Below are 17,232 nucleotides of genomic sequence, written 5' to 3'. Positions count from 1 at the left end.
TTTTATGGGTCAAATTCTTAGCCTTTGTTGCCTTTGGAAGTACTTTCCTCTTTTCAAAAGATCCATAACCTATTATATGATCACATATGCATTTCATAACACTAAAACAAATACATTTCTTACCGAGTCATCCCATTTTTTTAAAAGGAATGGTACGAGTACTATTAAAAAGAAGCAAATGTACTACCTATTAATTGCACGTGGATGTTCGCCAGAATTATACCAAAGAAACTGCACTATCGTCAGCGAGGCACCTGTGCGCCTAGATTTATCCTGTCACTGGCAAACGTAACAGGAAGAGGACACATGTAGACATCAGCACTTTGACGTCACGCTGTCACACCTGGATGAATTCCATTTAGCACCTGCTGGAGTTAGTGTTGTGAAGAACAAAATTTAATATTCAGTTAAGACCAATGCAAATCCATTTCATCTGAGTCTACACTTCTGTCATTAGTCAACTAGCAAAAAAAAAAAAAAAAAACCTCACAAAAATGTTTGCTTTATTTAGGCCTTAGGCTGAGATTTAGATATGACTTAAATTATACATTAATCATTACAAAAGTATTAAAAAGTCAATCCCGAGTCATCTTTAAATTAACTTTGAGTTGGCATTTAGAGTTTTTAATTAGATATACCCAGTTGAATTCATCATAAAAGTATTCTTTTTTAGATAAAATTTAACTCATAAATAAGCAAAACTATCCATAAATAATACATATTATGTATGTTACAGAGACCTTATGTATCAAATTTCAAATTATAATAGTTTTAAGATATTCTTTGTCAACGATTATAGCCATTGATGAACCATCATAGATAAGGTATCATAATTCATATAAAGTCAAATGAATAGTTTGTGTGTGCATGTATGTGTGTATACATGTCAGCGATAAGAAAAAATGTTTAAAAACTTACTGAATTGGCAAAGGAAGAAGCAAAAATGATGATTACTAGAGAAAGTGATGGATTTTCTTCTCCTTTGCTCTGATTGGTTCATTAGATACTAAGCCCATATTTTTTGTCATTTTTCATACCACATATTTGAACTCTTAGTCTAGCATATTGCATCTGTCTATGGAAGTATCTACCTGACTGCAGTCACACCTCAGACAACTTCAGAACTCGCCACACCCTGTACTCATGACATTTTGATGAGAAAAAGTGTTTCAGAACTTGCCCTTTACTCAGGACTCATCACACTTGCTAGAACTTGTATAAGTCACACCACCATCCCATAAGAGAATATCCTTCATCACTGGTTGCTTCCTCGGTATTTGTTGGTTTTGGCACTCCTCACGAGCTCCGGAACAAATTAATGATGAGTACCAAGATACCACTGTGCTTACCTTTCTACCTATCAATCTATCTATAATAATTAAGACATTTATCAGAGAAACTGAAATACCTTCTTATGAAAAGTTTAAACTGAAACTACATTTTTAAAAGTTCAATTTCACACTGTATATGCTTTCAAAAATTAAATGTAGGGATGGGTGGGGGGACGTGGTGGGGTGAAAATGGAGACAATTGTACTTGAACAACAATAAAAAATTCAATCTAATTTATACTCCAAATTCATCTTTAAAAAGTAATATTACCCAAATTAGATGTAAAATATTTTATAAATACATAATACAAGTACATAATTCTAAGACTGAACTCTATCCATAGATCTTAATCATTAAAGACAGAAAGGAATGAATGCTCAGTATTTTTCATGAGTTACGTTGTTTCTATTATAAAAAAATATTTGTCTTCCCAATTTTTAGGGGGGTATTAATCAATCATCATTGTATTAATCAACCTTCTTCATTAATTCTTATCTGAATCAGGGTTATGTCTGCCAATTATACTGGACCTAGAAATGAGTACGACTACTTGAAATGGCTCTAATATAACTAATATTACTGTTAAAGTTTGCACCCTCTGGACCTGGTCCCTGCCTCTGTTCCCCTGCTTTCAGCTTCCTCACTTGGTTGTGTCCATAAATAATAAACTGCCTCCCCTATCAAATTCACACATTCACATCTACACCCAGACCTTAACCGTGTACCTTGCCAAGCTGACTAAACAGGTGCGTATAATTCTATCAGACTCAATGTGTTGCAAGCAAATCCTTTTATAATTCTACAGCTTTTCCCTCCCTTCTTCATAACTGCCATGTTTTCCTTAATTATACATTTTTCTTAGAGCGATTCCCAAAAACATGTGCCCGGGAGTGTGACAGAGTGAGGGAGTGGCACATTTCCTGCTCTCCGTTGCTATTTCTCAACCACTGTTCACCCCTAACAAACTACTCTCCTTTTTTAAAATCTCTATTTAGTTATCTTGTCAATGTACAAATCCAATTTTCATAGACCTGCATCACTTCCCCTAAAGCTTTAACACTAACTTACAGCCTCTTTTCCACTCTATCTTCTGTGGTGTTGATGTGAATGCAGTCATCTTTTCAGCTCCCTGGCTTCATAATAGATAAAATGCATCAGCTCCAAAGACTGTTATTTCAATGATGTTTTGGCCTCCTACACATACCCTACTTTTCCAATGTTAACATTATATTGTTCACATTCTAGCCAATGATTCCACAGTATGAGCTATAGACAGTCTTTCATTGCCATATAATTTTAAAAGATTAAAGACAAAAATTAAAGAAAAAATGAATATAAGTCTATCATTCTAATCCATTTTCATCTGAAAATGGTCTTCCCAGTACCTATAATAATAGCAAAACACATTTTAATTAATATTACATTCCATTAACTTTGAAAGGCAATCATGCAGATGAATTAAGATTACTAAATTTGGAGCCAGGCTGGGTTAAATTCCCTATTCTGCAACTCACACCGCAGTGGGAATTTAGCCACTTCTCTGTGCTCAGTCTCCCCCTATGTAGAGTTCAGGAACAACCATGATGCATCCTTACATGGTTTTTGAGTATTTGGTGCCCTGGAACCTGGCACCCGCACAGGTGCTTAGTAAGTATTAGGTTAAATAAATGACAATACGCCATGTTTTCTTTGTGTAACCATATCTATTACTAGAAATGTAGATCTTTATTGTTTTATTTTTTCTATGTGCTTTTACTACTAAAGAAAAGGGTGCTAAAAGCAGAGGACTTTTCTTCTGTTAAATCATTTATCTGATGAAACTCTCAGGAATATTAACCAAATCCAAGAATATAGATGCTCCTAGGCTCTGATTATAACTTTTATTTTTTAAGATTTGTAATAATGTATAATACAGCTATGAGGATATCAGTTTTACTACGATATTGTTGGCACTTAATCACTTGTTTTCCTTAAAAATATCCCTCCCTTACCTTTCCACAATGTGCTCTTTTAGATTTTATTTTTCTCTAACCACTCAGTATGATGTTTTGCCTCCTTTCTCCGTACCAACAAAACTTGGCCTTTCCCAGTGCTCAGGCCTCTATGTTTTTTACTTCAACACTGAAATCTAATTTCATGATTTTTATATTGTTTCTGTTCTGATGACATCCAAAACAAGATGGCTGTCCCTGATACATCTTCCGAGATCTAGAATTGAGTAATCTAACTTCCCTCTGAATACCAATATTCCAATAATTGGACATTACTCCACTTTTATTTAATTTCACAATCATTGCACCAATATCTCAAAATGAAAACCACTCCCAGACATCCAGTCCATTGATAAGCTCTATCTAATCCATGTCCACTCGGAGAGGAAGACCTTCACTTTAATTTCTATTGTAATCTGGTCCATTTAATAAATTAATGATGAGATTAAAAAAAGATCAAGCACTGAGCTGTAAATTCATGAAGCCCTTTCATTACCACCCCAAATAAAAAGAATAATACATTATTATCTTTATGCCGAAGGTTAAAGGAGAGATGACACCCTATAGGATCACTCGTGGTACACTCTAATTCTTCTTCTTGCCTAGGTATTTGAGGCAGATTGATTCTGCTTTGCATCCATGTGTCAAGGAAGTACCCATGTACATTTATTGTATACAGACCTTGTGACAAAATCAATTAAACAGATGTGCCATTTACAAAAATTTTTTGCTTTAATAAATTCAGTAACTTCTTGCTGTAGAAGGAAAATTCTAAAATGTATCCTCACCTCCAAGATTTATTTTTCTTGACTACACACCTTATTTTATTTTTCTCCCCTTTAGTGTAGACAGAAATTGTAAATGTCATGGAACGTCTCTCCATGATTAAGTTACTAATCAGTTGATTTCTAAGTTAAATCAAAACATCCAGTCAAGCTCAATCCAATCAACTGAGTCTTTGAAATATCCTGGATCTTTCTTAAGTCGGAGATTTAAAGTGTGAGATGGATTCCATGTTAGGGAAACTCTTTGTTACTAGCTTTAAAGATGGGGGAGCCATTAGAAAGGGAATGCCAGCAGCCCTCAAGAACTAACGAGGATCCCTGGCTAACAAGTGAACTGAGACCTCAGTCCTACAGAGACAAAGAACTGAAAATTCTTCCAACCACCTGAATAAACTGGGAAGCAGGTTCTTCGCAGAGGCCCCAAATTCAAACACAGATCCAACCATGTCTTGACTTCAGTCTTACTAGCACTGTGATCTGAGAAACCAGCTATACTTCACCAGACTCCTGGGCTATACAACTGTAAGATAACAAATGGGTATTGTTTTAAGCTGCTAAGTGTGTGACAACATGTTACACATTAATATAAAACCACTATCACTGCAACTTAAATTCACAGTAATGTCAGTTTTAAATTGGACTCTGTATTTAGGTTTCTTCTAAATGTTACACAGTATTTTTTAAAATAGAAAAAATAACATCATTTTAAAAACTACAAATGATATGATTGTTTATTTTTGTGTAATTTAAGTAACATTCTGTCAAAAATATACATTTACAATATCCCTGAGGGTGACTGAGTGCTTTAATTAGGAAATGTGTGCTTGTTTTTAAAGTACTGGGATAAATCATTAGAACAATTCTGGCTACTAGGCTCTATTTAGCAAAAAGGCATAAAACCTTTATATAATTCAATTTTTAATACAAATATGTAAATAACCCATTAAAATGTCAGCAAAGAAAATAAATCTCAAACCACAGCTGACAGGAATTAAGCCATTTAGCCATAAAGGTTCAGCAAGAATGTCTCATGTCAACAGATTCTCACTGGTAATCACTTCTCAGCAGTTTTCTAAGGTTTTCCAAGTATATTCATTTTCAGAAAATCCATACTTTAAGAACATATGCAATGAGATACCTATTGGTGTGTAAGACTCTTTAGGAGAACTTTAAAAATTCTTGCAGTCCATAAGTTTCAAACTATTTCTAACTACAATTATAATGCTATTAACCTACAGCATGTAGTTCATTTTATATGCCATTTCACTAAATTCTGCTTTTCTTCCATCATGCAAACATGTAAACTACCCACCATGTGCTCCAGGGGACACATTGTGACGAGATTACACAAACAACTGCAATACTACGCAAGGGCTGACTGGAGCACAGAACATAAAGTAGGGGGTCAAAGGGAAACGATGAATCTCAAAGAATGGATAGAAGATAAAGATACAGAGAAATACAGGGTGTTAGCGCAACTGCAAAGGTATGGAGTATTGAAAGTATAGACTTTGCTCGTGGTATTAGATATTGTCCTACATAAGAAAAGATTAAGGGATTCTGTAGAACATGGTAAACAAGAAGACTGCATTTTCACAATCTCACCTTGAGATCTTTATGAACAATATAATCTGAGCGCCACTGCATTAAAACAAATAGCACGTATGCTCCTAGAAACACTTACTCCACATTTTTATGAAGGAAAAGATTTAACCAGGGAAAATACTCACCTACCACCCGTATCTATATGTATATTCTGAGGTTATCCTCAATAGCCTAAAAATTATTTTAACCCCCAAAAGCCACAAATTCAAGCTAATTGGAGGGTAGACTTTAGAACTGTAGAGATTAACAGTGGAAGGAAGCTCGGAGATCATTAGTCCAGTCACCCCATCTTACAAAGTTGGAATCATAAATGGTAACATTAGGGTAAGCTTTTGGGGTCTGTGGCAGTGACAGATGATAAATAAGGACTGGAACAAAGCTGTCATAGTGAAGACAAGGAGACAAGAGAACAGAGATACTGTTAGCAGGTAGAAGTGATCATAATTAAAAGCCATTGCATTGTTTCTGGCAGGTGAAAGAGAAAGAGAAGTCCAGATGACTCTCAGGATTTGTGATGCTTTTCAGGATGGCAGGAGACACAGGAAGAGGAATGCAGGGAAAATGATGATTCCAATATGGGGCATGCTGAATATGGACTGTGTATGGTACATTTTAACAGAAAATTTTCCTACATACTATAATTTATGACTCTGCAGGCAAAAATTAAAAAGTCTAGGAATAAAAAGATGAAGGTATTAATTTAAATGTTTTTAACATTTAGCCCTGAGTGGTATGGCTCAGTGGTTGAGTCCCGACCTGCAAATCAAGGGTTGCTGGTTCGTTTCCCAGTCTAGGGCGCATTCTTGGATTGTAGGCCAGGTCCCCAGTTGGGGGAGCACAAGAGGCAACTACACATTGATGTTTCTCTCCCTCTCTTTCTCCCTCCGTTCCCCTTTCTAAAAAATAAATAAAAAAAATCTTTTGAAAAAAAGAGTTAAGATTCCAGCAACTCAATTAAAAATATAAGTTTTTAATATTAAAGACAATATTTCTTGAGCAATATGTGTCTTCCAGAACACTAGTTCTGCCAAATAAATAAAAAGATTATATGGTGAAATAAATTTAAATAGTTGGTTAAGTAAAGTCCTATACTAAAAGGCCAACTTGCCCATCTCCCATAATGCAAAGTTTTCTTACTCTTCTCTCTTTTTTCTCTTGTCCACAGTACTTATTACCTTGTTATATAAAATTTAATTTACAAATATATTACTTTTCTTGAAAAATTATCTCTCTACCTCACTTGAACACAAGTTCCGTAGTTCCAGGTACTTGACATGCAATGGACACACAAACTCCATGCTTGGCATATTACAGACTCACAAAATTTTTGTAGAATGAATGAGTTCACCCTATATATTTCAAATACTGCACAGCTATTTACTCACAAATAGAAGGAGGTAAGTCAATGAGTATTCACTTGAAAGACTGTCCAATGTATAAAGTTTTGTGAAAAAAGGAACTCAATAAAAAAATATGTAGGTCAAGATGGCAGAGGAGGTACATGCTTTGCCCACCTTCTCCCATGACCACATCAAAATTACAATTACATTACGGAATAATACACCTGAAGAACCATCTGAACTAGCTGAAAAGAACTCCTATTACTAAGGATATAAAGAAAAAGCCACATCAAGACTAATATGGTTTTTAATTTCCTGTTTTAACTCCATCTTGATCTTTAAGTATCAATAAAGGTATCAACCATGCTGGCTGGGTAGCTCAGTAGATTAGAGCATCATCCCAATATACCAAGGTTGCAGGTTCGATCTCCGGTCAGGGCACATATAGGAAACAACCAATGAATGCATAAATAAGTGGAACAACACACTGATGTTTCTGTCTGTCTGCCTCTCCCTCTCTCTCTCTCTCTTTCTCTCTCTCTCCCTCTTTCTCTCCCCACCCCTGTCTCTACCCCCTCCTTTCTCCTCTTGCTGTAAAATCAAAAATAAACTTAAAATTAAAAAATAAGTAAAAATAAAGGCATCAACAACCAAAAATATACATTTATAGTTAGGTCACATGCTCAGTTCAAAATAAATATATTACTTTAAAAAACATAACTATCTCATAAACACTGTCTTAAAAATTTCAATTTTTTCTACATTTTTACTGTTTGTATAACCATTATAAAAATCCAAAAACAATACAACAACAAAAAAAGACATGTCAGAATAGATGGCAAATCATTAACATGAAGCACATGCGGCAGCGGAAGATACTGATTTTTCTCCAGAAACTGATTACTTTATGGCCTGTTATAAGGAATACTGCCTTTGTAATTCAAATTATTAGAATAGAGTTTTAGAAGTAAAATGAATGGCCATCAAGAAAAGAAAGAAAACATTGGCCCAGATGATATATTCAAGCTCTAATATTCTGTATTGCTGAGTCTGCTGGTAGCAACTGACTTTAAAAATGATGATTCTTCACCCAAGGCCACAGGGAGACTACAGAAAGAGGCAAGAGTTCTGAAAAGAACTAAAAGAGAAAAAAAGGAACTAAAAGAGAAAACATTTGGAACCAGAAGGGTATTGAACAGAAGATACCCTGATGCTAATAAATAGTATGTATGTTTCTTACTGATAATTAGCAGAACATGAGAATATTGCTCCTCGGGCCAGGCCAGGCATCAGTAGTATATCTCTTGAGATGAGAAGCCAAACACCTTAGTAGAATCTGCTTAGTAGAATGTGCAAAAAACGTGAGCTATCTTGCCTAACATGAGGAGACAGAGCTCTGGAAGCAACAAATACAGTCTTGTTTTCCTTGTATAGAAAGAATTATGTCCTACACAGCAGGATACCACTGTGCATGCACATGCAGAAGTAAAGTTACACGACTGCAAAAGCAGTAGCAATGGCAATATTTAAGGAAGAAAAGCCTTATATAAAAGTAATCAACATAAAATTATTAATGAGATATTTTACACTTTTGCATGTTAAGTTTTTGAAATCCAGTGTGTTTTTTGCACTTAATCTTAATTTGAACTAGCCAGTGCTCATTAGCCACATTTGTCCAGTGGCTGTCTTATCAGGCAATGCATGTGTAAAGAACAGCAGCAGGCAGGCAAACTTGGTCAGAATATAAATTAATACCACTGCTGTGGAGAACCAATTTAAAACACACATAACCTATGGTCCAGCAATTCCACTCCTGAGAATGTAAGAAAGGAGGCTACACAAAAATGTTGGTAGAAGGAAAGATTAACAACGACCACTAACACCAATGGAACACACTGATGTTCATCATTTTCAGGGAATAAAGTTTTTGTATGCACTGGCAGGAATAAAATAGTATTTCTTGCAGCCGTAGCAAGTCTATTTTACGCTCTCACACTCATATAAAAAGGCTGGAACTACCGTGGCCTCAGTTGGCTAGAACGTTGTCCCAGTACGCCAAAGTCGTGGGTTCAATCCCTGGTCAGAGCACATACAAGAAGCAACCAATGAATGCACAAATAACAGATCTCTCTCTCTCTTCTTCTCTCTTTTACTCTCTCTCTCTTGCGCTCTCTCATGACAATTAAAAAAAAAAGAGGGCAGGGATATCACTTCATCATTCAGCTGTATGCTTTCACCTAGAAATGCTGACCAATCAGTGGACTTAACTGGGAAGAAAACTGGTGCAATCATGCTGGCTTCTATGCTTCTGAACCTCTTAATCTGCCCATTCCTACAAATTCAAGCGTGTAATACAGCCACCATTATTCTGTGGGCCCCAGACGCCACTTGGTTTTGATGCACATATTATGAAATTTAATTTTATTAAAGCCTTACTAATTACCAACTGGCACAACTTATAGGTAGGCGAGCACAGAACAAGTACCAATTTTACCTAGTTCCCTGGTTACTAGAACAGAGAATAGAAGAGTGCACTGGCTCAGCCTCTGAATAGTGTCTGTGGCTTGACAACTACTCCTCTCTGTATTCATTCTCCTGATCTCTACAATAGCTGTAAGATCTACCCCATAGGTTGCTGTGAGTAAAACGTGTGGTACAATGTCTTGCACATACACTTAGTCAAATACCAGCCCCAGTAAAGTTTTTAAAAAATAGCCACATTATTGATTATCAGTTTACCTTATCCCACAATGTCTATACAATATTTTGTTTAGATTATAACTAGAATCATCAGTTTACATTTTGTATCTAAATAAAATTTCTAGTAATCAAAAAAATACAAATCAAAGGAACAATACTATAACACTTTTAGAGTTCCAAACTAACAAATACCATTTTAAATTATATTACTCAAGTTTGGAGAAGCTACAGTATGAAAGCACTTACATATGCTATTAGTGACAATGTCAATTGCTATCACATCTCCAGAAAGAACCTTCAGGGTCCTTATCCCCTAATTTGGTAACCTTATTACTAAACAGCGTTTCTTGGGAATCAGTTAAAAATACAACTATTTATACCCAAACATGTTCATCTTAGTTAAAATTTAAAAAAATGAAATGACTGAAATCCTTGATATGTGGACAATGCATATGAAAAAACACATATCCATAGTACTTAGTAATACTTAGTCACTTTATATAATATTTAAGATATCTAATGATACGTTAATATCACTAGTTCTGTATTGGGATACAGAACTATTATATAGAGTAGAATATTAACTATGTAAAATGCATTAAAAAACTAATGAATAAATTACTGTTTTTTTTAATTTATTTTAAAAATGTTTCTATCTTAAATCCACATTTGGATTTTTCAACTAAATATCACTTAGTAAAAATGTAACATCAAATTTCTCCTAAAAATTAATAGCTAAACATTTTGTTTCTACAGACAAATCTACCAATTTTTTATGTTGGTCAAAAAGTGCCATCAAGTGGTTCCTTTAGCCATACATGCAGAAATTTTTACTCAAAATGCAGATCTCCATTACATGTAACTCTTTTGAAACTAATCAGAATTCTTTTCTCCAAATTGATTTTGATCATTCTTTCAGTCTCTAATTGTTCATATATATATATATATGTGTGTGTGCTTAAATGCTTTTTTAATAACAGATATATGATTTCAAAGCCTTAAATAATAATCTCTAAAACACAGGCATGTATTATGTGTCGGCCAAACTAAGAAATGCAGAGCGTCCCCCCAGGCCCTCTACCTGACAGGGAATGCAGAAGCCTCCCTGGCTGGAGAGTAGTGATCTGAAGGGATCTTTACACTGTGTCTTAATTGGTTCAAAAGGCCCATTTGTTGCCTAGTGACAAGTTTTAGTAGAAGCAAAGTGACAAATATATACTGGCTATTCCTACATCATTTAGGCCATGCCTAATTACCTTACTAAAAAAAGCAAAGGTATGATTCTAGGACTCCCTGAAACCTGAGGAAATATAATTCAAGTCTTATTTTTGTAGTAAAAAGTTAATTTTAAACAGGATAGTAATCCAATAAAATAAATACCCACTATGAGTACTTTGACTCCTTTTTGCATTTCAACTGAACCAGAATGATTAAAATTCGGTAGGTAAATTGCTTGCCAATTTAGGCTGTTATTCTTACCATGCTTCCAAATTCTATAATCTACCTTTTTCAGAAAGCCTTACAGCTGCTTTTAAAACTCCTTCCAAGGTAAGATATTCCCTGAATTGGCAGAAAGTAAATCCTAAAATAACCGCCCCTTCCTAGCAGAGGCTAATGAATTATAGTATCATTTATACAAACTGGGCAACAAACAGGTAAACCATAAGGCTTAGGCTGCAGCCTGGCTACACCCCAGGGCCCTGTAGGCAGCCTTGGCTCTCCACAGGTGTTGTGGGGGATGTGAGTGTGAAATACAGGAAACAGCCCCAGAGACAGGTGTGTTTGATTAACGGGCGGAGGAGGGAGAAATACTATGGATAGCTCCTTAACCCATGACAGACAAGGACGGGCTCTTCCGGCCACCAGCGGAGCTGAACGGCTACAGGGGAGGGCAGAGTGGCACCAACACAAAAGGAAGTCATGCCTCACAGTGACTGGCACAGTAGAAGCAGAGGCTTATAGTAGAGTTACATGTGTTTTATTAGAAAAATAAATGGAAATAGCTTAATCCTTTCTTAAGCAATATCATATCTTTATATTGCAGGCATAAAATTTGAAACTAGAATGTGTTTTCTAAACTACAATGAAAATACTGGATCACAAGAAAAATATCACATACAGAATGAAAAAACCATAAAAACAAATCAAGGATCAAGGAGATTTCCTAATCATTCAAAATAAAGAGAGATTAGTAGTATGAATACTGGGATAGCACCACATTTAGTTAAGAATATATACCACATTTGCAATCTCCTGGACACATATGTGTATGTCGGCACACACACTTATGCAAATAAAATATGCCTTTCTCTTCAACTAGCCCCTTCTCCCAGTCCTCTAAAGTCGTTTAGGTAATAATAATAAAAAAAACTAATTGAACACCAATTAATCAACTCATCTTTATTACTCACTCCCTTGACTCCCGGTCAGCCAATGAACTTTAGCTAGAGACCAGAGGGCTTTAAGACCTTATCCTAACTGAAAACTTCTTGCAGATTAGCATATTCAAATTTAGCCAGGAATACTAATCCACTGCTTTTGTTACATCAAAATTTTTTCCCCTCTGACACATGATTTTCCAAATTCAAAGAAATTACCACAAAAATCTGAACAATGACAGACTGTCTAAATTTCACTGACCATATTAGAATTACACTTCACCCAAACCATTTACAAACCTGAAACCATGTATATTTTCAAACTATTAAAATTCCATGCGTGCCCTAGATAATCTCTACTTTATTCAAGAAATCTCCTTTCTAAATTATCACCCCTAAAATATAATTGACCAACACACAAAAAATCAATGATTTTTGTGAAAGGTTTATTATGTCTCTACTCAGGGCTCTCATTTCATACCTCCAAACACTGACAAAGTCGGTCCAAATGTATACATATAAATATACACACACACGTGTATATATGTTATAGTTATCCCTCTGCAATATAGACATATGTTTTTAGTATACCCAAAATACACTTTAAACACAGACATTATTGTTTTGTTTTTAGTGGTATAGTTTGTTTTGTGACTATTTAAATTAACTTCATGGTGTTGATACCATATGGCTACTCATTAAATGGTACAATTTTCTAAATCTATGAAATTAATACAGTTCTACAGTAAGTCCTCACTTAATGATGTCCCTAGGTTCTTAGAAACTGCAACCTTAAGCAAACAAGATATAACAAAATAAATTTTACCTTAGGTTATTTATAAACACTAATTAAGTTCCTACAGCATATTTCAAAAAACAAAAACATCATCGAACTTCTAAATAGAGACCCAAAACACTTCTAATATTAAACACTGAAATAAATATGAGTTATACATACATTTAAGAAAGATTAATAAAAGTTAAGACCATAATTTTCCAACCAGCTTATTCAGTTCAGGGTTTTAATGGCCAGAGCCCATTCCAGCTCAGAAGGCAAGGTGGCTCCCACTCTGGACAGAACACGCTTCCATCCAAGGGTGCACTCACACACACCCACACTTACTCACACCAAGACAACGCTGACACACCAGCTCACCTAACGTGCACATCCTTGGGATCTGGGAGGAAACTGAAGGCTCCAGAGAAAACCCCACAGGCAGGAGAAGAACGTGCAAACTCCACATAGACAGTGGCTCTGGCTAAGAATCCATTTTTTCCCTCTCATCAACATCGTAACAAAAGCACACTGAAGGAAACATTATTCGAGAAACTGCTTCCTGGGAAAACCAAATTTCCCTCTTCATGAACACACAACCAAAAGCAACTCTTCTAAAATATTACTATAAGTAATAATTATAGTTGTTACCACCCACAACATACTGAAAGAAACCAAATTTTACTTACTTTTAATATGAATCTTGGTTAATATTATTCATCACAGTTACAGAGAATAAAAACCTGCTTAAGTCTATATAGACAACATTTTCATACGGTGTTAGTAATATCAAAACAACTTAGTATCTTTCAAAGGTAAAAAATAAAAATAGTATATGGTTTATTCTTAAATAAATAACTTGAAAATGACAGCAAGAATCTCTAAAGTTTCTTTTGTATAGTTGCTAAAAACCCGTTCAATTTTTCATTCCAATGGATTAAAAAGTCAAGGAGAGTGAAATAAAATAACACTTAAGTATTTTTGATTTGTATAAAAACAATGAATTACTTAAAATTTAATCCCAAAATATGTATTAAAACATTGTTGTTACTTATCTAAGTCAGCAGCTATCATTTAACCCATCAGTCTCCCGAGACCCAAAATTCTGGTAGCTCTCACACACTAGTAAGGCTCGGAGATTCATTCTTTTGTAACTATATTAGGTAGAAAGTTGCTACCTGTTTTTGGTCATTTACTTTGTGGAACAATTATCCTTGTTCCATTAAAAAAAAGTTCCTTGACATAAGTCAGCTAAATCCATATCTATTTATCCTTACAACAGTTCTTAATAGGGTGCACTATTATATTTATGCCAGATAATAGCTCAAGCACAGCTATAAAAAGTCTAGACATATGTATCTGAACTGACATTTTCTAGGAGGCAATATTACTCCCTTCACAAAGTTCTTAACAATTTTTGTGAAGGAATAGAGCTCATGATCTCATGTTTTTTATGGGTGTGCAACCAAACTTCTTTTTTATGTATTAAAAAACTGAAAGATTAGAAAGACTGGAAATAGTAAGTGACTTCTCTTATTTGATGTGTATTAGTGAAAACCAGGTAGTCCTCCAAAGCTATAGGTGGTTAATTCAATAAAGAACTGGGATGACAGTTATCTTAGGTTGTCAGCTTATCTCATCTTCTTACTTCTGGTGCATTAACCCCGAAAACTATAAATTACATGAACTTTTAATAAGGATATAAACCTGTAAAAAGTAATTAAAACTTCTAAGACACTAATATTGATTCACTCTCTTCACTGGAAATGTATTTTCTGCTCAGAAATTTGGCTAACACAATATTTAACAATAAATACAATAAGCTCCCATATGTAATATAAATATTGCTTACCTCAGTCAGGTGTGGAGTAGGATTAAATCCACAGAGATTACACACTTGATTCTTGCATTCGGTGCAAGTGTTGAAGTTAGGAGGATCCTTAGAACCTATGTTGAGTTCAGTTTTGCAGAGGGGACAGGCTGATTCTGGTTTGGGGATTTTTTCCAGTTTGGGGGGCAGGGCAGCCTTTTGAGGCTCAGCTGTTGAAGGTTTGCTATCCTTAACAGGCAGGGGCTTCTTTTCTGTTTCCGTTCTCTTTACTGATGGAACTTGTTCAGCTTTGGGCTCTAACTTTTCAGCTCCTGGAGTTTTTGTTTCCTTTTTCACAGGTATAACCTTTGCAGGTGCTGGAGGCACCTGACCGGTAGATTTGGGTGGCCCCTGAGAAGGAGGTGGCTGTGAAGGAGAAGAGACTTGTTTTGCTGGGGCCCCTGGCCCACTCTGTGAATGAGATCCAGGCTGGCCTGCTGTGGAGATTAGCGTTGATGCCTGGCTGAAGATTGACGCTCCAAACCCAAAGAGTTTCCCAGTCACAGTTTCCTGAGGAGTGGTGGGCTGTGATTTAGGAGCATCAGTAATACTTCCCAGATTCAGACTAAAACGTCTTGACTGCTCCTGAGGCTTTGGTGGCTGTTGAGATGGGGGGGCAGTTTGGCCAGTGGTAGGTCGTGGGCCCGGAGGTGTCGGTGACCCTTTTGGCATTGGCTTGGCATCTGGCTTAGGACTGAGTTTAGTTTGTGCTTTCTTGGGTTCTTCCTTCTTTTGAACTGGATCAACTTGTTTCTGACCTTTGCTCTCCATACTAGGTCCAGGATGTGAAATAATTTTCGAATCAGATGCAGGTCGAGGCATGACTTTAGAATCGAATGGGGTGACTTTTTCTCCTGTTGGTGGAAAACTCTGTGAAGGTTTGGCAGAGTCTGGTTTTGGAGGAGCAGTGGTTTTCTCTTGATCCTGTGACTGTACTTTGGAGCTTGGAATGTCAGGTTTCGTTGCTGCTGAAGAAGACACAATGTCTGTAGCTGACTTTGCCGTCTTGGGCTGCTTTGGTTTATCATCAGCCATAGGGACCTTGGCCTGCTCAGATGGGACAGAAGGCTCTTTGGGAGGGGCTGGCTTGGATGAGGACTCTGCCACAGGAGGCTGCTTGGCTGGGGTTGGGGGAGAACCATGAAGGGTTGGTTGCTTCACTAGTGGTGGGGGCTTTTTAGACTCAGGTGCCTTTGAGATATCCTGCTTTGGTGCAGTATCCTTCTTTGGAGAAATCTGCTGTGACTGTGGGGATGATTTGCTCACCACTGACGCAGGGGTAACTGGGGCTGTCTTCGGTTTGGGCTGGGGTGATGATGGAATTGGAGCCAGGTCACCTCCTAGAGCTCTTTGCATCTGACAGTTTAAACAGAGCCACTCTTTCACCTAGAAATAAAGTAAAACAATGGTCACTGAGATAAAAAAAAAAAAACAATGTAAAAACATTTTCAAAATGCATGGCACCATGTGAAACTATGTCTCTCATGAAAAACATAAAAATATAGATCAAATTAAATTTTATTCAAATGATAATTACATTAAAATATAATTCATGAACTTCAGAGACCTAACCACTCTATAGTTGAAGGAAAATAAAAAGAAAAAAATTCAACACAGAGCTGTATTTTTCTTTTAAAATTAATTGTTATTCTTTGCCTTTGATTTACTCAAAATTTGATTACTCCAAGAAACAGAAAACCACATATCATAAAAAAACAAACTATAACATATATTAGATTCCATGAATCAGTTATGTTAGATATTTTCTCTACTGATGGCTCATAACAGTTTTTCATTATATAACCCAGAGTAGGCTGTCAAATTATTAACACATTGCTAATTTCTTAAATTAGCAGAGCATTACTTCCCCCTCCAAGGAGACATAATCAAATGTGTGAAAAACAAAAAATGTTCACCATGCTGGGTTAAACGGAGAACATCCTCTGTTTAAAAATAATAATAATAATGGCATCCCCTCCAATTAGCATAAATAACATTGTCTAATTCACAGAGAAAACACTGTTTCTTTATAAGCTTTATGAATACATTTGAAAGAGCAATATACTCATTTGAATGATGAGATACATATGTAAGTGAGATGCACATCACACACACATACACATGTCCAGGTATAAGTGCATCTGCTCTTTTCATATCGCATCCAATGTGAAAAAAAAAGGGTTACTGAAATGAGTACTGTGTTTCAGGAGATAATTTAAAAGTACCTATGTTTAACATTTGCCTTTTAAAACTCAAAACAATATATACTTGTTATAGACAACTTTAGGTAGTACCAAAGTAATTTAGAATGGCAAATTCTACATGGTACAATCTTCTCTACCCAAAGTAATCAACATTACCAGTTTAGTACTGTGTTTCTTTGTACATAATTCTCGATGGTGAAAAAGCAAATGCATGAGGCATAGGTACCAGAAAAGTTTCCACAGTACAGATCGT

The 17,232-nt window shown here is 35.8% G+C and overlaps 1 protein-coding gene across 8 annotated transcripts in view; it reads right to left on the bottom strand.

Annotated features, from left to right (window-relative positions):
* The window catches only part of PCLO (piccolo presynaptic cytomatrix protein), a 353,234-nt gene that overhangs the window by 312,074 nt on the left and 23,928 nt on the right, over window positions 1-17,232 (bottom strand). For all 8 annotated transcript variants that reach the window (XM_053926477.2, XM_053926478.2, XM_053926480.2 and 5 more), the window contains exon 3: window positions 14,758-16,161. In XM_053926477.2, coding sequence (XP_053782452.1) covers window positions 14,758-16,161 — 1,404 coding nt within the window. The remainder of the gene's footprint in view (window positions 1-14,757; window positions 16,162-17,232) is intronic.

The sequence above is a fragment of the Desmodus rotundus genome, chromosome 6 (genome assembly GCF_022682495.2).
Source record: "Desmodus rotundus isolate HL8 chromosome 6, HLdesRot8A.1, whole genome shotgun sequence".
Classification (NCBI taxonomy): domain Eukaryota; kingdom Metazoa; phylum Chordata; class Mammalia; order Chiroptera; family Phyllostomidae; genus Desmodus; species Desmodus rotundus.
The sequence above is the reverse complement of the archived record's forward strand: the minus strand, read 5'-3'. Positions and strand labels throughout refer to the sequence as shown.